The sequence below is a fragment of the Elephas maximus genome, chromosome 3 (genome assembly GCF_024166365.1).
Source record: "Elephas maximus indicus isolate mEleMax1 chromosome 3, mEleMax1 primary haplotype, whole genome shotgun sequence".
Taxonomy (NCBI): Eukaryota; Metazoa; Chordata; class Mammalia; order Proboscidea; family Elephantidae; genus Elephas; species Elephas maximus.
Window position 1 is genome coordinate 106,511,324 of NC_064821.1, and position 22,974 is coordinate 106,534,297.

Consider the following 22,974-nt stretch of genomic DNA (forward strand, 5'->3'; position numbering starts at 1 on the left):
CTCCCTTTCCAACAATGCAAGCCTGAGCAGATTGTCTCTGGTGGATGGCAGAAGTTCAATAACCACAACCTTATCCAACTACTAATGTGTACAGAAGAGCAAGTCATTAAGAGGGTTGGCTACTAAAGTAACCCCTTTCTTCCAATAGCCCACATTACTATAATGATTCCTTAATAGCACACCATTTATTAAGAAGTGACATAGACTACAGTCTACTCAAGTCAGGAAAGAAGGGGATGAGGATGGATGACTTAGAAGTATCATCTGTAGAGATAATTTCCAAAAGTTAACTTTTTGAGGAAAACTCCTATGTTGGAAAAAAAAAAATCCACACGTACTTCAAAGCAGTTAGAATAATTGCAATACTCCTTTAGCAAGTTGGGGAGCTAGTTCTCACTATTTAGTGCATATTTATAGCATTTCTAAGTTTCGTTTTGCATCACTTAAAGATTAGGGAGGCAGATGTTGTTGTTGGGTGCCATCAAGTCAGTTCCGACCCATAGCAGCCCCATGTGACACAGTAGAACTGCTCCATAGGGTTTTCTTTCCTGTGATCTCCTCGGAAGCAGATTGCCAGGTCTTTGGCCCATGAAACTGCTGGGTGAGTTCAAGTAGCCAACCTTTCGGTTATCAGCCGAATGCTTACCATTTGTGTTACCAGAGCTCCTTAGGGGGGCAAATAGGAAGGGTAATTATTTACTTTTATTAATTCAAAACATATTTCTTGATCATCAACTGCCCAAAACCATGGTGGGCTATTCAGGAACACAAAAGAAGGCTCCAGACTCTGTAGCACTAAGTCATCTGGCATAACCCCCTGACATCTGTGACCTGGGAAAGTTGCTTAACCTCTTTGTGCCTCAGTTCCCTCCTGTGGTATTGTGAGAAGTAAATGGAATGATGATGCTTAAAGCACTTAGTTCAGCATCTGGCCCATAAACAGTGCTTAATAAATGTTTATCGTTGTTAGTTGTCTTCAAGCTGATTCTGACTCATGTAACTCCATGCGTTACAGAACAGAACTGTGCTACATAAGGTTTTCAAGGATGTGAACCTTTCAGAAGTAGATTGCCAAGCCTGTCTTCCAAGGCACCTCTGGATGGGTTTGAACTGCCATATTTTTGGCTAGTAATTGAACACATATCTATTTGTGCCACCCAGGGACTCCTTGTTTGGTTTAGTAAATGTTAGTTCTTGTAATTGTGATGTTGCTGGTGATGATGTTGGCAGCAGTGGTGGTAGCAGTAGTGGGTGGCCACAGTGGTGGTTTTTCATTGTTAATCGTACTTATTATTAGAATGAGGATGCACGAAGAGTTTAAATGACTTAACCAAGTTACTCAGGTGGTTAGTGGCAGGGCTGGGGCTCCAAGCAATCTCACCCAGTCCCATACCAGCATTCTTTCTACGCTCCACGATGTCTGTCTTTACAGTCCTCAGTATACACTCAGTCTAGTTGGGGAGAAAAGTGTTACATGTGAGACGATTAAAGAATGATAAAGTACAAATGGAGTGAAGTCAGGTTTCACCATATGTGGAACAGACAGGAAGTGTTGTAGTTGATTGCATCTTTCATTAACATCCTCATGTTTGGTCGGCAGTGGCTATGTAATCTCTGCAACACCCCAGAAGCCCAACATGGCATCTTGGGCAGACCAGAACTTAAGTGACATTGGACAAGTCATTTAACCATTGTTAACTTTTAGTTTTCTAATTTGCAAAAAGGACTTAATCCATTATTAACTAAGAAGTGTTTTGTGCTATATATATCTTGTCAGTACTCAATTAGAAGAATATCATTTGCTTATTTGTGCCCTTTCGTAGTGCACAATTTGAAATGGGTCTTAAATGCTTGTTTACTATCCTAAAAGAGTTGACATAGCTCCATCGTGAAAACTCTGTGTTGTTTTCTGACGGCATAGTTTAGGCCCCCAGTCTCTCTTGCCAGGACTCCTGCATCAACTTTCCAACTGATTTCTCCACCTCCAGGGTCTTGGCCTCCTTTAGTGCATTCTGTGTGTTGTTGTCAGTTACTGTCGAATCAGCTCTGACTCATGTGTAACAGCTGTGTGTATGACAGAACAAAAGGTTGCCCGATCCTGCACCATCTTCGTAATTGTTGGTATGATAGAGTGCATTGTTGCACTTATCGTGACACTTCACCTCATTGAGAGTTTCCCTATTTACGTTGGCCCTCTACTTTACCAAACATGATGTCCTTTTCTAACGATTGGCCTTTCCTGATGATGTGGCCAAAGTAAGTGAGCCTGAGTCTCACCATCCTCCCTTCTAAGGGGCATTCAGGTTGTATTGCCTCTAAGAGTGATTTGTTCCTTTGGCCGTCCATTGTATAATCAAGATTGTCTGTCAACACTACGCTCACATGCATCAATTCTTTTTCTGTCTTCTTTTCCATATACTGTTGCCGTATTAATGTTCCTGAGATTCAACAATTACCATATCACTGCTCTACTCAGAATCTGTCATGGATCTAAGAGATCATTGACTTCACTTCCTACATCCAAACTTAGGTACCTGCTTTGTCATTTGCCTAGGAACCCTCTCCGCTCTGCCCCTCTAAATCCTAACCATCCTTGAAGGCTCAGCTTAAGTGGCAATTCTGTGTAGAATCAAACCTTTTTTCTGACCCCATAAGCCAGTATGATCTCTTATTCCTTAGAACTTTCCTAACACATTGTCTGCATTTCTCCTATGAGATTTAACATACTTGGCATTGAGTTAGATGTAGTATCAGGTATTGTTATATAATTTCATTAGACTGTAAACTTTACGGGGGCAAAGACACCAAATACCATTTTCAAAATATCAAGTTTGAGGCAAATATTGTATATGAGAGTCAGTGTGGTATAATAGAAAAAGCATGGGTTTCAAGGTCAGGCATCCTTAAAGTTTAATCCTGCCTGTACCTCTTTCTTGTCTTTTTGTAATCCAGGACAAGTTATTTAACCTCATTCCAGGACTTTGTTCTTGTCATCTAGAAAATGTACTTTCCTGAGAAGTTTTTTTTTTTTTTTTTGAGGATTAAATTAGGTAGAATAAATAAAGTACTTATCAAAACATGTAGGTGCATAGGTACTCAAAAGTTCTCTAAATTCCACCATTTGATTTCTTAGTTATCTGTCAAAGGATCTTCCTATTCTCCACAGTATAGACATTGAGAAAAACCTAATCCATTTTAGTGACATTTGGACTGTGCCCCAAACCCTCAGGTATGAGGCTTTTTCTTTGTCCATAACAGTATCACTGAATCAGAGTCCATTCCAACAGGCTGACCCTCCACGTAATACACGCATACAGATGTATTACAGGGGGATGTTTCCTTACAAGACTCTTTTGAAGAAGGCAGAGTTTAGATGTGTGCATTATTAGGATTATTTAATCCAGGTTGTGAAACCCATTCTCATTTCAGAAACTGTGATTTTTTTAAATTCAGGACACACATAACCAGTGTGCCAAGCCTTGAAATGACTCACCGGAAGTCCAACGGGCACTTTGGGAAGTAGCACCTTGCTGGCAGGCCACTCAGTGCTGTTTAATACATTACAATTACAGTGTACCAAGTGGTTCACAAGAAGTGAATATGGGCACACTAAGAAATGTTTTGGTGGGCTTAATTACTTTTTAATCTCTCTGAGAGGTGGGCATACCATATTTACACATGTAGTTTTCTTCCTTCACCTATTTTGACAATTTAAAAAGATAATCCAGGCAAATGCTTTCTCCGCATGATTTTTCCCTAGCTCCTCTTTCCTCCCTTCCCCCTTCCTTCCTTCTTCCCTCCCTCCCTCTCCCTTCCTTTCTCACTTCCTACCTTTCCTTCCTTTCTTTCTTTCCTTCCCTTTTTTTTAGTTTTATAAAATATGTAAAAGTTTTCTTCACGTTTTTTTAAAAAACAAAAACAAACATTTTTTCCAGGATAGATTACAGCTAAAGTGTTACATATAAATACATCTGAGTGCTTCCTGTTGGGTAGAGGAGAGCCTATGGAGTGCGTCAGAAGTCTTCTCTCAGTCCAGTTCAAGCCCCTCTCACCTCTCGCTCATCTCCCTCTTGTTCCAAGAGTAAGGCAGTGAGGGCGTGCTGAGAGGCACAGGAATGAAGCAGCTGCTCAGTCCAGCTGAGGCCACAACTCCCTTCTGAAACTTGCAGGGAAATCTAAATCCAGACCTTTGACACTGATTAGCGTGTATCACTCTTCTTTATTAATGAGAGGCTTGCATTTCTAAGCTTCCTTAAAGCACGAAGCTTTAGTAAGTATCTATTGGAATCAGCTCGACTGCGTACAACAACAGTTATATGCCAGATTAGAAAGAAAGGTCTGGCGATCTACTTGTGAAAGTCAGTCAGTGAAAACCCTGTGGATTGTAATGGCCCATTGCTCAACTGATCACGAGGATGTCACAGGACTGGGCAGCATTTGGTTCCCTTGTGTATGGGGTTGCTATGAGTCAGCGGCTGAGTATACAGCAGCTAAGAACAAGTATATGCCGGGCTGAGAAGAGTGATGGGTGATCCGGACCCATGTTTGAGTAGTCTTCCCCCCCTCCTCCATGGCCAATTTCATATTTAAAATATCATAGAATAAAAGGGGAAATTATGTAAGTATGGTTAATAAAAAAGCAATTTAGGGAATGACTAGCAAAATTACTCATCAGAACCCAGTTTGCATTTGTTGTCAAATGTTGTTTTTGAACTAAAGACCTTTTCCACCATTGGAACCTGTCATTGAGAGATGTTTGAATTTCAAAAAGTATATGTTAATTTCAGAGTTTTCTATTTCTTAGCAGTGACTGTTTTTACATAATGATAGTTACGGTTGAGATATAGTCATTGCTATTAATCAAACAGCTAAATACTCTTAGCAAATTATTGTATCCCCTCATACCTTCCTTTATTCTGTAATTCCCTTATGATAACCACAGTTCACCCAGTTTACCAAGCATTAAACTGGGAATTCATCCCAGGCTTCCTCTCCCTCTTACTACCACATTCAAGTAGTCAGCACATTTTCTTGATTCTGACTCCCACATAATTTACATCAGCCTTCTCCTTCCTATCCCTTGAGTTTAGACCCGCCCCATTTTATCTTATTTAGGTGACTCTAGTGGTGTCTTTGGTTTTACTGATTATATTCTTCAACTGCCACCCAACCGTGCAGGCTCTCATGACAGAGTGATTGTTGTAGATTGTGAATGCAAATCTGATCATGGCATTCCCACACCTTGTTGGTTCTCTTTTGACTAGTGAATAAAACTCAATATAACAGTCAACTCCATTTGACCAATGCTTATTGACTGCCTCCTGGGTCATAGAATATGTTAGATTCTGGCGATATAACTCCAAGCATAATGGAGTGTGGTAAGTGCTTTAATAGCTTATAAACTTGGTATTCTGCTTGGTTCAAATTCATGTTCCTTAAGGAAACCTACCAGACTGTCCATGACCTGACCTTTTCCTCATGTGTTGTAAACTACATCATACCAAATAGTCAGAAGTTTAGTTAACATTTTATGCTCCTTACCTTTATACATGCTGTTCCCTCTCCCTAGAATGCCTCTGTGCCTTTAACTGAGTAATTCCCACTTGTCCTTTTAACATTTACCCCAGGCATCTCATTTTCTGAGGCCCCTTTGTACCTTCAAATCTTTCTTTCTCAACCGGATTATATAGCCCACTTCTATGTGTTTCTCCTAAGTCCCTGTACCCGGCACAGTACTTGGCAACAGCAGACTCTCAGTAACCATTTGTTGAATGACTGAAAAGTCCCAGCTTATGATATTATTAGTTATTCTTTCTTGTTATAAATTTTTTTTTTTTAAAGTTGCTGTCAGGTCAACTCCAATTCATGGCAACACCATGTGTGTCAAAGTAGAACTGTGGTTCATAGTGTTTTCAAAAGCTGATTTTTTGGAAGTTGGTTGACAGGCCTTACTTCCAAGGTGACAGGCCTTACTTCCAAGGTGCCAACGGGTGGACTTGAACCTCCAACTTTTCGGTTTGCAGCCAAGTGCATTAATGTTTGCACCACCCAGGGACATTTTAATTTATATATCCACTTATATGAACTGAAGACTCAAACCAGTGCCTCAGTGCAGTAATAAGTGCATCTCTTTTTCTTACTTCTGCATAATTTTTCAAAAGAAGGGATTATGTGTACTAACAGAGTTGTACTACTAGTTTTAATGTGGTGTTGTTTTATAAGATTGATCTAAAACCAAGACCAAACCCATTGTGGTCAAGTCGATTCCAACTCATAGCGACCCTATAGGACAGAGTAGAAGTGCCCCATAGGGTTTCCAAAGAGTGCCTGGTGGATTCGAACTGCCGACCTTTTGGTTAGCAACCATAGCACTTAACCATTTTTCCACCAGAGTTCCCATAAGACTGATAGATATTATTTATTCATTCAAAAATATGTATTAAGCTACCAAAAACAAGGCATATAGAGGTTGTAGGGCATAAAAACATAGGGAATCATATCTCATACAGGGTCAGCTCTCAAAATCACATATAGTCAAAATTATCTTTGACAATCCCTTAAATCAGAGGTTGGCTCACATTTTCCATAAAGGAACAGATAGTAAACATTTTCAGCTTTGTGGGCCATATGGTCTCTGTTGTAGGTATAACTCTGCTGTTACAGTGCGAAAGCAGGCATAGCTAATATGTAAAAGAATGGGTCTGGCTATGTTCAAATAAAACTTTATTTATAAAAACTATAGCTTAGGGACCACAGTTTGAGGTTGAGAATCTCTGCCTTCGATTACGAGGTAGGACGAATATTAAAGTGTATGCAGGCTACTGAGGTGATTCAAGTAAGGAGAAATCACACATTTCTCATTACAAGGAATTGGGAATGGATGCCTTAGAAGGATGAACTTGCTCTCAACAAAGTTGAGAACAGAATTCCAAAATACAGATGAGTGGTTGCTATCAAGATCAGACAAAGTTTAGGGAATGTTTTGGCTGGTCATTCAAGAAATTTTAAGACTAAAACACGGAGGTATGTTTGTTAAAAGCATCCAGGAATGTTGTAACCTTGGTGACAATTTACTGTTACAAAAAGATGAAAGGTACATTCTAAGAAAAATATGTCTTTCTGGTGTAGACTGTCTTTGTCAACATTCTCTTGAGGTCAGAATTCATGACCGATTATTTTGGATAAGTTTACCATATAAATGCAAAAACAGAAAACGTGTTAAATGCAACAGTGAAATACGTTCTCAACACAGAACTTGACTCATGTTTTCATTTCATTCCAGCACCAATAGCTGCAGGAACTGGCCCGAATTTTTCTCTCTCAGATTTGGAAAGTTCTTCATACTACAGCATGAGCCCAGGAGCAATGAGGAGGTCTTTACCGAGCACATCCTCTACCAGGTAAATCCATCAGCAGCTCTTAAAGGGGATGCTTCATAGTTACACACTTTGACTTTAACTCGAGCCTGTTAGGCACTTAGCAATGTTCCTGTAGTAGGAGAAGATACCAAAATAGTGTGGTCAGGTCTAGTAGACTTTTAGGCTCACTGCGGGGCAAAGGAAAATGCACGTGAAGCAAAAAAAAAAAAAAATCAAACCATAAAAAACAGTGGACTAAATTGTGTGGTGTAGGCTAAAAATAATTATTGTTGTTAGATGCTGTTGAGTTGGCCCGACTCATGGCAACACCATATATAACAGAACAAATGAAATGTTGCCCAGCCCTGTGCCATCTTCATGATGGTTGGTATGTTTGAGTGCATTGTTGCAGCCATCATTGTGGGGTTTCCCTTGCCTTTCTTGGCCCTCCATTTTACCAAACATGGTGTCTTTCTCTAGCAATTGGTCCCTTCTGATGACATGTCTAAAGTAAGCAAGTCGAAGTCTTGGATAATATTCTGTAATCCATAGGGTTTTCATAGGCTAGTTTTTGGCAGTAGATCGCCAGGGCTTTTTTTCCTAGTCTGTTTTAGTCTGGAAGTTACGCTGAAAACTGTTCACCATGGATGACTCTACTGGTACTTGAAATACCGATGGCATAGCTTCCAGCATCTCGGCAACATGTGAGCCACCATAATATGACAAACTGACAGATAAGTGGTGGTTGGTGAGATGGAAAGAGAAAGGAATGACATTCTAGGTAGGATGAAAATTGAACAAAGGCATGGAGAAAGGATGATGATGAATACAGCAGGTTCTTGGGAAAGTAAGGACAAGGCTTGACTAGGGAAAGGGGCAGTGTTTGGTTTATTTGGTAGAAACTTGACACTGGCGACCCCAATCCCAGTCCCCACACCCACAGCAGACATTACAGATCAGTCCCAGCCCTTTTTCCTACTGAACCCCCAAAGGTCTCAAAAATCCAGTTTATTGGAGTTGGCTTAAGAGATGAAACTATTTGATATCCTGATGTGAGACTATAAAAATGGATGCAGTCAGATAGTAGGGTAGAGCCAGGTCAGAAACCCCCTTGCACTGGAGACCTTAAAACAGTAAAACTGGAAGAACACAGTCATGATTCCAGGTTCTTGATTCCCCTTGAGGCCACAAAGTCAAAATCAAAATGAAGCATTTTGCAAGATCTTCTTGTCTCTAGGTAACCTGTACCAGAAGGAAAGAGATTAGGCATTAAACCCACAGTATTCTTTTACAAATTGTCTTTAGCACTGGACTGTGACAACAAAGAAAAGAATGGTGCAGAACCATCTTTAATGTTTGTGTACTTTGCAGAAAAATGTTTGACGAAGGTATATTCCTCCTAAGGCAAGTACTGGAGTCTGATGATTTAAAACAATGCCCCGATTATAGAAGTTTTCCCTGGAAGAGATCCATTCTTGCCTTGCTTTGTATATTTTAACCATCATTACTTTTTAAAAATCAGTGTAGTCATTACTAATACCTTGAAGACAATTAAAGAAATAGTCACTCCCTAAATAGAGCCACCGAATCCCACAATCATTTTTCATGTTCTTTAAATGTTCATTTTAGTTCACCATAGTGTTGGCAAATCTGGGGGAAAAAAGTCTCAAATCCAGGTATCTTTATAATCTAACAGTGAGATTGTGAACACATTTGAGTGTTAATAAATTTTGAGGATTTTGAATGTTTGCTGATGGAAGGGACATTCTGCGTAACCGTACTCAGTCAACATGAAAAAGCTTTGTAAATACTTGTGGGCAGCAATGAATTCAGAAATGTATGTCTTGTTGGTTTTTCATACGTGTGCTGCCCATGTGCCGTGTGCATCCAAACAGTGCCCCTCACTCCCCCATCTTTCTGCACATGTCTCCAACTATATTTTCCTGTCTTTTGTTCTGACTGTCTGAGTGGCAAGCTGGATATGAATGTCATTTAAAAGGCCAGTGTCATTCTAGTATTCTGCAAATAACTAACCTTCATAAGGAGTTAATTATAAATAGCAACAGTAATTAATAACATAGTAATGTGTTTGTTTTTCTTTCATCAGGTTTTTCCTAGGATGAATTTTTAATATATATATAAAATATATATATATTCTTTACATAGACTCAGCAGAATTATCCACGTACAGGTTAAAAAAAGTGCCCAAAAGTACATCCCACATTTACGTAGAAAAGTTCATCAATCAGTTAGTCAAATGATATTTATCCATGCTGTGCTAATATTAATTGGTCAAGGGCTCTGTAGCTTTACATACATGATCTCATTTAATCTTCATAATAGTTTTACAACATAGTCGGTGTTGCCACTTAACAGTGGAGAAACCCAAATCTCGGAGAAGTTAAGTAATGTGCCCAAGGTCACCAACCTAGAAACGGCAGAACCTATACTCAAACTCAGATATGTTGGAGCTTAAAAATATGCTGTTTCTACATTGAATCTTCTTAGGAATGGAGCTGACTTGTTTCTTAAGGAACAATAGACTATAAAAAAAATAAGGCCCTAAAAAAGGAATAGCTATCCTCTCTCCTTTGCCTTGACAGTTAGCATTTTCCATCTTGAATTACTGTTACCATCTTTGAGGTATGTACATGTCCTGCTTCCACTTCTAGAGTGGGAGTTTCTCGAAGCTCAGTGTCTACCTCTTCCAGTTCAGCAACACTATTTATTAGGCACCAAGACTATTACTTAGGCACTGTGGATATAAAATCAAATAAGAGGAGCTTCGCAGTCGAGTGGTCGAGACTTATAAGTAAATGGAAACCTCCGGGAAGAGGCATTTTAGTCTTGTGGATATTTCTAGGCCTTGCACATAGTAGGAATTAAGCAAATATATGGAATTAAGGTAATAGTCTTACCATAATACATAGATGGAATTGCTAGGAACACAAGAGGAAATTCTACACACAGAAGAAGAGATGTCATGTCATACCTTAAAACCAAAAAAACCAAACCCACTGCCATCGAGTCAATTCCAACTCATAGCAACCCTATAGGACAGAGTAGAACTGCGCCATAGGGTTTCCAAGGCTGTAATCTTTACGGAAGAAGATTGTCACATCTTTCTCCTATGGAGCAGCAAAGCTTCGAACAGCCGACCTTTGGTTACAGCCGAGCACTTCACCACCACACCACCAGGGCTCCTTCCTGTCTTACCTTAGGAGACTATCCTCCCTCTTAAGTGAGGGTCTTACTGGTACCTTCTCGTTTTCCTCAAATGTTTCTGGAAGAATAGAATCAGTGTGTTAGGAAGTCGAGATCAAGAAACCAAAATCAATGACTGATTCATTTCTAAAAGCAAAAGTAAATAAAGGATATTGCAAGGCGTTAACCATAGGTACTGTAATCCCTTCAAGTTAAACATCTCCAAAATCCCAGGAAGGGTAATGTAAAAGTTGGGATAAAATACATGTTTTATCTAAAATAACTGCATCAAAATAAACCAACTGTCAAATCTGAGGAGTCAGTAAACTTTATCTTGGAAGCCCTTTACCTTTCCTTCCTGGCATTTCTGACTTTCTTCACTTCTGGATCTTTTTCTCTCCTTCATCCTGTACCTCCACCCTCCAGACATTTATCTGTGTCAACCCCTGAAAGACCTTTCTTTCAAACTAAGCTGTCAGCTAATAACTACAGATTCTTTCACTTTAGGATTTAATACCTGCATGAAGTATTTGTACTTTATTAGAGGGTGCCATGGAAATCAAAATGCTTTAAAAACTCAGAGAAATATTAATAATGGGAGAATGGTGAACAATAAAGTCAGGCTTTTGGGTTGGGGCCCTAACTGGCATCTCTTTGAATCATGACACTTGGACGAATTCTTGTCACATATACTCATACAGCTGTTTCTAAGAAAACAGCCCAGTTCAGCAATTGTTGTGCATCTGCTATGAGCTAGATGCTATGGTAGGACGAAGCAGGTAATACTAAATATAGAGAGGCCAGAAACCGTATGGGAAGATACGAAGACTGTTGGGTCATGAGCCTGAACCAAAAATTATGTCTTTATCTCTGAGCTTCCTGCTTGTCAAGGCAAAAATGGGAAGTAATAGGTAATTTAATTTACATTTCCTAACAAAAGGAAATACTAGAAATTCCTTCAAAGAGGCAATCTTTTTTCTGGTTCTGTGTATTAAAAGGAATTTTGGGGGAATAAAGGAGTTCCTTTAGATATAGTTTGATATAATACATAAAAGTGTTCTTCAAATGGCTACTTTTCATCAGACTTTAAGGAAAGCCAAAGAAGAATCTTAACTAAGCTATTAAAGACATGTACTTTGGGTCCTAAGCTAGTGTGGTCCAGATATGTTGCTTTCTTATAATCTAGCTTTAGTGAGCATAGAACATAATGGCTAAGAACACTGTAATGCCAACTTTCATGATTAGAATTCCTTTTCTTAAATTGGACCCTCCACATTTTTGTTTGCATTGCTGCAACAGCCTCTTAGTTATCTTCTGCCTCTAGGCTCAGTCTCCTCCTTTCCTCCTTTGTCTTCCCAAATCCATTATCCACACAGCTGCCAGTGTGACCTTTCCAAAATATAACTCTGATGTCATTCTCCTGTTTAGAGTGTTTCTGGAATTCTCCGTTTTTTGTAGGATGAACTTCAGGCACTGATATCTTCTGTAACTTCCACCCCCCTCGTCTTTCACCATGCCTATCCTTCAACTTCAGCCATACCATATGCCTGGCAGTTCTCTGAACGTGCTATACTTTACTTTCTCCCTCAGGGTGATGTTCAGAAGAGTCAATAACCTGTATGACCTGGGCATCACCAAGCACAACAGATGCTGCCCTGCCCCAGTACTTGGGCAAGGTCCTGCAAGGCCCCCTGATGTGTTAGACATTACCCTTTAGTTTTAGGATCATGAGTGTGTCCTGGGGCAAAGCTGGGCTGGCAAGACTGGGAGAAACTTATGGGACTTGAGATGATGGCAGATTGCCAATTGGTGTAAAAGGGTGGGAGTAGTGTCAGAACCTGCCTAACTTCAGGGGGATAATGAGACTCAGGATCAGCATAAAGCTGATCCCTATGATGTGGAGGTCAGACATACCTCCACTCTCTAACTTTTTTACCAATTCTGACGCCAGCTGTCCTCTCTAGAGCACTCTACTTCTTTGCAGTGTTCAATAATTTGTTGCAATGGCCACAGAGAGCTCACAGACCATACTTACAGTTAAGTGGTTTATTAAGGAACAGGGCACAACTCAAAATCACGATCAACAGACTACAGCTCAGCATCAGGATGAGAAAGCATGCAGGCAAAGTCTGGAAGGCTCCCACGACGAGCAGAGCGCATCCCTCCCCTCTTCAGTGCAGGACAGCTATCTCAGGTCCTCTCGGCCACTCAAGCAAGCAGACCCGTCTCTCTGCCTTGCATACCCCCTCTCAGCCCCCTGAGGACAGATTTCCTCTTGGCCCCTGAGAACAGGCCTCTCTGCCTTCGGCTTCCCTCTTGTTGGCCTCTCTACAGCTAACTGACCCAGCTCATAGCCAGTGTAGCAGATATGTTCAGCTCTCTTAGCACCAGTCCTAGCAGCATGTTTTTGCCATCACTACAGGTTCTGCCTCAGGGCCCCTTCCAGGCCTGTCACTTCCAGCTCTGCCACAGGGCCTCTTCTGGGCTTCTCCGTGTCTTCAGTGTTACAGCCCTCAGCCTGTGTTACAGCTATTTCAGAGGTTCCTTGCCTCCTTTCTCTCTGCTTCTCTCTTCTTTTTTTCCTTCTGCTTCTGTCTGCTTTCTTTCTGTCTACCCATCTCTATGGGGTTGGCTGCATATATAAGCAAACTCCACATTGATTTCAAGGCATGGCCCTCCCATCAGGGCCACTAACTGACCAATGTCCTTTCGGTAGGACACAGACACTTCGTTTGCATAGCATATTGACCAGTCACTGCAAGGTGCATACCAGTCATAGGGCAGGCTGCAGCCCCAGGCCAGACAAAGAGTATCAAACCATAAAATGTTTACAGTTTACCCAGGAAATGTCAATCAACCTAGACAAAGTAACAAACACTCTGGGGTAGAAAACTTGGGCAAATGTAATTCCTCAGAGTTTAGGGGAAAATCTCTCAAGCTGTTTTTCTGAAGAACCAAGGCAAAAGGCCACACAAAGAAACTGATTTCACCACAATTGGTAAAGTATTTTAAAACCCACAATTGGTGACCTGAGTGGTGTACCAGCTGAATAACAGCCTGTTTCTTCCCTGTCCTTCTTTATGCCCTGTCTCCTTGATACTCACTCTTAAAGACAGCTCAGGAGCCATTTCATCTAGGAAGCCTTTCCTGACCTCTCAGGCGTATCATTGTTCCCTTCTTCCATTGTGTGAACACTATATCCTATGTGTGGTCCCATCTGAATGCACAGTTTTGATGACCTCTCTGCCTCCATCCACTAGACTGTGAACTCCATAAAGTCATTGCCTGTGTCTGAGTCATCTCTGTATCCAGCACTTAGCATAACACCTGGCACACAGGAGGTACCCAGTCAGTGTTTGTCGAATGAGAATGTATTAAACATCCTGTACCCTGACAGGTGAGGAAGATCTTTTCCAACAAGCACACCCAATAGGCATGAAATCTACCCCTCTGCTAGTGTGCTGGTTTCTTAGTTTGCTACTGCTGATGTAACAGACATACCACAAGTGGGTAACTTTCAAGAACAGAAATTTTCTCATACTTCTGGAGATTAGAAGTCCAAATTCAGAGTGTTGCTTTAAAGGAACATCCTTCTTTTTCTATTTCAGCTCCTAGTAGCTGGCAATCCTAGGAGTTCCTGGGCTTCTAGATTCATCTCCCTCTGTCATCATCAGATAGCACCTGTCTCTTCCCCCATTTGTGCTTCCTTGTCTCTGCTTCTCTGCTACCCCTTGTAACTCAGAAGGTTCAGGACACATCCTACACTGAAAGGGCCTCGCTAACATAACAAAGAAAACCTTATTTCCAGACAGGATCCCATCCACAGGCACAGGGGTGAGAATTCCAAAATATATTTTTGGGGGGCAATATTCAATCCGTAACAGTGATATTATCAGTTAAGGCAACTAGACTAAGAATAGTAGCTTGTAGCATTTCACTATCTTTTCGCTTCTGAAGCTTCAACTTGGAAAATATTCAGTCTTTCAACCAAAGGAAATGTCATGCATTCTGGAAGTTTCTCAACTATACTGCTCCAAAAAACAAAGATCACTGCCTGATGGACTAGAACTTTATTTTGGCAACCTGTGTATAAAAAAAAAAAAAAAAGGAAGGGCGTAATTCATCAGACCAGTCTTTTTCCTTACCCCTAGTTCTCACAAGGCAGTGGACTCCTTCACCCTAATTTTATCTGTTTTGTCCACTGTTTTATCTCTAGTATCTAGAGCAGTACCTGGACTATTGTAGCTACACAGTAAATATTTGTTGAGTGAGCAAATTCAAGTTGAAGAAGAAAAAACATAGCCAAAAACAAAAACATCCAAGTTTTTCTCACAAGGTCATGAGCCTTGATTTTTATCCTTTCTGGGGTGCCTGCGGGGATTGAACTTATGTCTAGGTATATTGCCAATGGCTAGGTCCCAGCCACTGCCTGGGGAGACAGGAAACGTGGGCTTGTTGCCGGCAGCTCCAGGTGGAGGCAAGAGCAGAGCCAGCCACCAGTTCCTCAAAGGAAAAAAGGAACAGGATGTGGCAGCAGCAGCAGCTTGAGTGACAATAAAAATCAAACCCAGACACTTGGAACAACACATACCCAAGACTGCGCTCCACCTCCAGTGATTCACCAAACTGAACAAGTGCTTAAAAGGAGTCCTAGAACGACATGAAGCAGCCCAATTGCTTCCTCCCTTGGCTTGCTTTCAACCAGAGGTGCAATGTCCAAGAAAAAGGTGGTTTGGATCGCTTTTAAACGTTTACCCATTTGCTATTTCAGCTCCACAAAGCGCCTCAAGTCTGTGGAGGATGAAATGGACAGTCCTGGTGAAGAGCCATTTTATACAGGCCAAGGGCGCTCCCCAGGAAGTGGCAGTCAGTCAAGTGGATGGCATGAAGTAGAGCCAGGTAAGCAGGGTGGTGATGGGATGTGGCTAACACTGTGCAGTTGAAAATGCGTGTGGGGTACCATAAGGTGCATGCAAGTTAAGAAAGAAAGCTCAGGGAAGTCTACTTTTACAATATGAACACTCATTTGTATTGTACCCTGATTGCCACCTTTATAAAAGGGTGACTGTGACAGTACCAGTACCAGCTGCTGCAGAGTTGATTCCAACTCATGTCAACCTTGTCTGTCAGAGCAGAGCTGAGATCCGTAGGGTTTTCAGTGGCTGATTTTTCAGAAGTAGGGCATCAGCCTTTTCTTCTAAGGTGCCTCTGGGCAGCCTCTGCTAACCTTCTGTTAGCTGGTTAGTGCATTAACTGTTTGCACTACTAAGAGACTCCTAACTAGCTTTTTGCTTTGTTATCTTTTATGATTATAATAATAATCAAATTTTGCAACTAGATTGGTATCATTAGAAAGGAGAATGGGTTCCCTTGGCTACGCTTTATACCTGTGTTTTTATAAAACGAGGATACTTTGTCATCTTTTCTGTTACTGGATATCAACAGGATTTTTTCCCTTTTTAATGGAACTACTATCTTTATGTTCATCTTTACTGAACAAATGATAACTGCTAGTCTAACTTCCTGGGGTAGACTAGTCTTGACCCTGGAGTCTTGGAAACAATGCGAATAATTCTGATAGCAGAAGCTTTGTAAAACCTTTTTCAATGTATAACTTCCATATGGATAAGGGGAATGTTGTCCAGTGACTTCCCCAATATGCAATCAAGTGGGTACAGAAGATAGAATGTGGGCTTTGGAACCAGACAGAGCATGATCCTGCCTTCTGCTTCTACTGGCTGTGGGATTGTTGGCAAATTACCTAGACTCTCTGAGCCTAAATGTCCCTATTTTTATAATCTGATAGTAATAATACCAACAGTTATTTTACTATTCATGAGAATTAAATGAGGTAACATACATAGCCTATCTATGAGGTAACATACATAACCCATCTAAGAATTACGCCCAGGATGGCGGCGCAATGATTAAGAGTTTAGCTGCTAACGGAAAGGTTGGGGGTTCGAACCTACCCAGCAGCTCCATGGAAGAAAGACCCAGTGATCTGCTCCGAAAAAGATTACAACCTGAAAAACCCTATGGGGAAGTTCTCCTCTGTCACATGGAGTTGCTATGAGTTGAAATCGACTCTGTGGCACCTAACAACAACATCACGAATTATACCTAATACAGAGCAAGTATGAAAAAAATGTTTTCTGACAGTCTTCTGCTACCCACGCCTTGTAGTAATTCCCTGCAAGAACAGACAAGCACCAAGAAAATACCTGAACTAACCGCTTCATCTTTGTACCTTACTCCCTCTTCTCCTCCCTAACATATCAAAAGACAACCCTTGGAGGGTGTGATTATAAAGAAATAGAGGGAGGTATTTGGGATGATGAAACTGTCCTGTATCCTGATTGAGGTGATGATTACATAGATTTTTACAGGTATTAAAATTCATGGAAGTATACACCCTTTACCACAAAAAAAAAAAGTCACTTTTACTTATGGTAATGAAAAACAAAAGGAAAACACACCTCAGACCCTAGTGGCTGGATCCTTTATCTTGATTCCTTCACTGAAATGTAAAAATTTTGCTTTGCCAGGCTGCTACTAGTAATTTTCTCACTCATCTCACTCATTCATTCACCAATTTAATTGGGCACTTTCTCTGTGTGAAGCACTATGCCAGGTTCTTGGAGTTCATAGATGGATAGGAAGGCTGTGGCTCCTGATTGCAAGGAATCTACAATCAAGGGTGGAATGCAGACACAGAAACAGACCAGTATACAGTGGTGAGGGAAGTGTAGGAATGGCAGGATTAGCCTCTGGAACCTTCTTTCGTAGTTACTACCAGCACAACACTGAGGTGTGATGGTTCTTCTATCAAGTCCTGCATCAACTTCGCTCCACACTCATACTCGTGCCAGTTAGCCTAGAGTTGCTAAGAAATAAACCGAGCCTAAGTGAACATGAAAATGCTGACTGCTCACTGCCATTAACTGCATCATCAGCATGACCTCGGCATAGTGCCAATGAAAAGTTTATGTACTGTTAAAAAATTAAAAGATGTAAAATTTCTTTGAATGCTTTTTAAAAGTCTGATTAGAGCCCTAGCCAAAAAAATCCAACCAAACCAGTTGCTGTCAAGTCAATTCCAATTCATGGTGACCCCATGTATGTCAGAGTAGAACTGAGCTCCACAGGGTTTTCAAGGCTATGGTCTTTGAAAAGCAGATCACGAGGTCTTTCTTCTGAGGTACCTCTGCCTGGGTTCAAACCTCCAACCTTTGAGTTAGTAGTCAAGTGCTTAACTGTTTGTGTCACCTAGGGATTCTTACCTGCTTCAGTGAAAGTCAAAATCAAGATATGTCAGTTTGGTACCTTTGTGCTCAAGTAGTGTACTGATGCATTTTTATGCACATTGAAGCTGCTTTATTATGTTGATATGCACGAAGCTCTCCAGTACTGCATGTTCTCTGGGCCCTTAAGTAGATTTCTTTTGGGGTATTTGGGGGTAGTGTGGTTGGTTGAAAATAAAGTACTTTAGCCTAGTGATTCTTATTCGGCGTAGTATCTTCCTATTCCTATCCACACATGATTCAAATGACCATAAATTTTAATATTTGAAACCTATACCCTTTGCATTTATTAAATAGTTTAATGGCTGAATCCTTTTTGTGAGGAGATTATATACGTATATTTATATTTAGATATGTGTGTGTGTGTATATATATATATATATATATATACATGTATGTATATATAGTCTTCTTAAAGAAATCCCCACAACTGTAGTCCTGAACTGATTCTCCATTCTCTACTCCCATTTCATTACGAAAAATGCAGTTTCATGGTATATGTCCGTGAAGAGTGGGCAGGACACTGGATAAATTTACATTTGGCCATATTCAGCATAGAAAGTCATAATTGAAACAGGGCCTGAGGGGACATTAAAACTCAACTGAAGGATGTTGCACATGTTCATGGTGACTTTGGTGTCATTAACTCACACCAGCCATTTTAAATGGATAATTTATGCTGCCAGATGGTCCTTTTTGGGGATTTTCCATCAAGCCCAATCCCCTTTTTGGCACAGAGAACACCTTTCTGTTGTTCCCACACTTACCCGGGCCTGCATAGCTTTTCCCCAGGGGTACAGTTAATTGAGTAGGAGGCTTTTAGTGGTTCACTCATGTAAATTACCTTCAGAAATATGTTGGGAGTTATGTATATCTGAATGCACCGGGTAGCGTCTTGGTTGCCTACATTGGGATAATGTTCTCACACAAGTACTAAAGGATACTTTGTTTATGCCTCAGATGTGACACCGGAAGCAGGGCCTCTACTTACTCCTCACTCACAGACCCTAGCATCTGTTTACCTGCCCCCAAATGCTTTTTCAGGACTCCGCGGCCAAAAGAGGGCCGAAGGTTGCCAGAAGAGACAAATCTCCTTGAGCAACAGGAAGACTTTAGAAAGTAAAACAAACCAGACGTGCAGTAAATTACATGAGCTCTTTTCAAACGTCTTTTGTAGTATCCTGTTCCCCATTAGTTTATCTCAGCACTTTTGGTGCACAGCTCGATTTATCTGGGAAGAAGGGCATAGGAGATTAAAGATGATGTTAGTTTAAAAAAAAATCAGACAACCTCAAGCTGACTTTTGATTCTCTTACAATGCCGCATTTGTTCCCTCTACTTAGTTTCGTTTTCCAGTTGTCTCAAAACTGGGTTAGATTTGAAGCTTTGAAGCTAATCATGCGCTGATGAAACGGGTCCTATGAAATTCCACCAAGCAGAACGGCTCATACCGTCAACGCTTGTTTATCTGTACAAGTGAAGAATTACAGAGACACTGATAATGCAAATAAATAGGAAGGAAACTACTAATGCAAAAAAAAAAATAAGAAGGCAAGTGCTTACATTGGGTCAAACCCTGTGCATGGTGCTTTCATGTATATGGTAAAAATTACAGTTACAGTTATTTGAGTACCTACTATGTGCCAGTAGTTTTTATTATCCTCATATAAAACATGCAAGATAGAATCATCTTGCCTTTATAGAGATGAAAACTAAAACACAGAAAGGTTAAATGACATGCCCAAGACCTCACAGATAGTAAATCAGTAGATTTGGAAAATGTAAACCCAAATCTGATTTCAGACTGTAAGTTTTGTCTTCTATATTTACAGACTTCTTTTGCCATAAATGCATATGCCTGTATTTTAAGGTTTCATATCCTGGACTTATAACTTAAATTTCTTAAAGTAATACAACTAAGAAAAAACTCAGCCGGAGAACCAGAGAAATCTGTTTCCTTGTCCTAAACCCTTGCCGCACATTATTTACAACCTAGACCAGCATAGGAGTATGGGTGTTAAATACACGTAGAACACAGTATATAAGCAGCTAATATTAACTGTTAACAAAATCTAGTATTATCAAGGAGCCCTGGTGGTGCAGTGGTTAAGCACTCGGCTGCTAACCGAAAGGTAGGTGGTTCGAACCCACCAGCTGCTACAAGGGAGAAAGATGTGGCAGTCGGCTTCTGTAAAGATTACAGCCTTGGAAACCCTATAGGGCAGTTCTGCTCTGTTCTCTAGGGTTGTTGTGAGTTCGAATGGATATTTTCCCCATAAAATTAAAGAATGCTCACCTTTCAGGTCCTTGTTCAAGTAATACCCAAACCAAAGTAGCTATTGACTCTCTCCCCATCATCCTGTCATCTAAAGTCCTGCTTTACTTTCCTCATGCCACTGTCTACTGTTAGTGCCTATCTTCTCTTTCCAGAACACAGACTCCATCAGCACTGGGACTGTGTCTTTTCCGCTGCTATGTCCCCAGCAAAATAACAGCATCTGGCACATAGTAAAACCCAATCACAAATGATCAACAATGACTCTAAACCAAATATGAGAGGGTAAGGGGCCAGGGAAGCCAGATTACTGGGAGTAAACATTGTGAAAAATGTAACCAATGTCTCTGAACAATTTGTATAGTAATTGTTAAATGGGAACCTTACTTGCTGTGTAATCTTTTAGTGAAAACATAATAAAATATTATTTAAAAAAAAAAAAAGATCAGTTGCCCTCAAGTCAACTCCGACTCATGGCAATCCCCATGTGTGTCAGAATAAAACTGAGCTCCATGGGGTTTTCAGTGACTGACTTTTCAGAAGTAGATCACCAGGACGTTCTTCTGAGGTGCCCCTGGATGGATTCAACCTCCAACCTTTTGGTTTGTAGCCAAGTGAATTAACCATCTGCAATACCCAAAGACTCTTGGCACATAATAGATACTCAATAAATATTGATCGATTGAATGAAGCCACAAAGCAGAGAATTTTAGGTGCTGTCGATAAACCTGAAAGCAAAATTTGTTATCAATAATCCTTTCAAGATTGGTGCTTACTGTATTTTCAATCTGCAGGCTATTATTCAGCCAAATCGAATTATTAACTAGTGGTGCAAATGGTTAAGTCCTAGACTACTAGCCAAAAAAGGTTGGCGGTTAAAACCCACATAGAGGTGCCTCAAAGGACAGGCTTGGCAGTCTGCTTCTGAAAGGTCACAGCCTTGAAAACGCTATGGAGCAGTTCTACTTTGCACACATGGTGACTCCATGAGTCAGAATTGACGCGATAGCAACCAACAACAACATTAAGCAAAAAGATTGCTAAGGCTTAGCCAAGTGCTCCATTTACTAGTAGTGGTGTATAAAACTTTATTAAAGTATCCCTCACTTTTAAGGGCATTCCTTTAAATGAATCAAATTTTTTTAAAAGAAAATTGTTTATTAGAAGTTCTCTATCACGAATCCCAGTAGTGAACCCTTTAGAGAATGTTTTTTATAGTTTAGATAATCGCCCAGATTTATCTATGTGTGAAAGTTTTCAGATTTCTCTATCAGATTTTCTTCTATGCTAAGTGTTAAGAAACGCCCATGTCAGACAACACAGACCCTTCTACTCAGTGTAGTTCAAGGACTGGCAACATGGTGTCACCTGGGAGCTTATTAGAAATGCAGAATCTCAGGACCTACCCAGACTGACTGAAGTTTAACAAGATCTTCAGGTGGCTCTTATGCACTTTAAAAACAAACAAAGAACAACAACAAAAACAAACCCATTGCTGTTGAGTCCATAGGGTATGAAAAGTGCTGATGTGGGCTACTCATTTGTTCTTTTTACAGGTTCTGGCCACTAAATCTTTCCCTGAAAGTGACTTTAACATTAAATATTGTGCTCCCCACCCTTTCTCTCTACTTTAAGTAGGAATGTCGTTAAAACTCTTTGAGATAGATAGAAATCTAACCAATTTTCAAGCAGATCAGAGAAGACTGTGCACTTGGTGACTCAAGCAGTGTTTAGATACCTCACAGCAGGAAAAAAAGTTCTCTCATGTCTGACCCAAGCCCTTCTCCTCCAGTTTAAGTGCTGGTCCATTGGAGCCCTGGTCGCCCAGTGGTTGAGAGCTACGGCTGCTAACCAAATGGTCAGCAGCTTCAATTCACCACCCGCTCATTGGAAACCCTATGGGGCGGTTCTACTCTGTTCTGTAGGATCGCTGTGAGTCAGAATCAACTCGAAGGCAAGAAGTTTGGGTTTGGTTTACATGAAGAAGAATGACTGGTCACCTAATCATTATAATTCAAGTCAATCCAAGTCTTTATTAAGTGCTTTGTGCAGTATACTAGATTAGATACAATGATGACTCTATCAAGCCCCCATCTTCAGGGGCAAATTTCTTCAGGTCCTCGGTGTCAGACACTGTCTGTAAGATGGGAACTATTACTTCTGCCCTGTCTATGTAACCAAGTTATAACAATCAAATGAGGTAATGAAGACTGAAGTCCTTTGTAAAAGGTAACGTTCTCTGATCATGTGAAATATCACCATTACTATTATTGAGGTAGACAGACTTTACCCAGCTGACTGTGGTTGAAAGCAGACAGGGTTAAATGCTATAGGAGTAGAAAAGAGAGCTGTTAAATGGGTTTGGAGAATAGGGACACATTCCTCAAAAGGTGGTGATTAAACTGGGTTTCAGTTGAAGGGAACAAAGGAAGGGGTATATACTAAAGGAGAAACATTCATGTAGTTAAAAGTGAGAAGTGAAGTCTCTTAGTCTCCCAACCATTAGTATACATAAAGTTAAATTATATTCATATACACTGAAACCTGTGAGGGCTGAAACTCCACGGAACTGCCTTCGTTTTCCAGGTCTTACAAGTTTTCCGCCATTGACAGGGTGCGGTCTTCCCACTTTTCTATTGCTTGTTTTAGTGAAAAATATCTGCGTTTTCCTTCTCTGGCAGGCTTCTGCCTTACACAGGTTCTAGCTTTCACAGGTTTTACTGTATCTTCTTCCGTTAATTGCAAGGCAGCTCTGTTGCTATCCTAGGAACCCCTTTCAGGTTCTCTGTTTCCCCAAAGTGGAGAAGTTATACCAAGCACCCAGTGGGCTTCA

The 22,974-nt window shown here is 40.6% G+C and overlaps 1 protein-coding gene across 5 annotated transcripts in view; it reads left to right on the top strand.

Annotated features, from left to right (window-relative positions):
* NFIA (nuclear factor I A) overlaps positions 1–22,974 on the top strand; it is a 415,535-nt gene that overhangs the window by 292,058 nt on the left and 100,503 nt on the right. For all 5 annotated transcript variants that reach the window (XM_049879426.1, XM_049879428.1, XM_049879423.1 and 2 more), the window contains exons 5-6: positions 7,283–7,400; positions 15,334–15,461. In XM_049879426.1, coding sequence (XP_049735383.1) covers positions 7,283–7,400; positions 15,334–15,461 — 246 coding nt within the window. The remainder of the gene's footprint in view (positions 1–7,282; positions 7,401–15,333; positions 15,462–22,974) is intronic.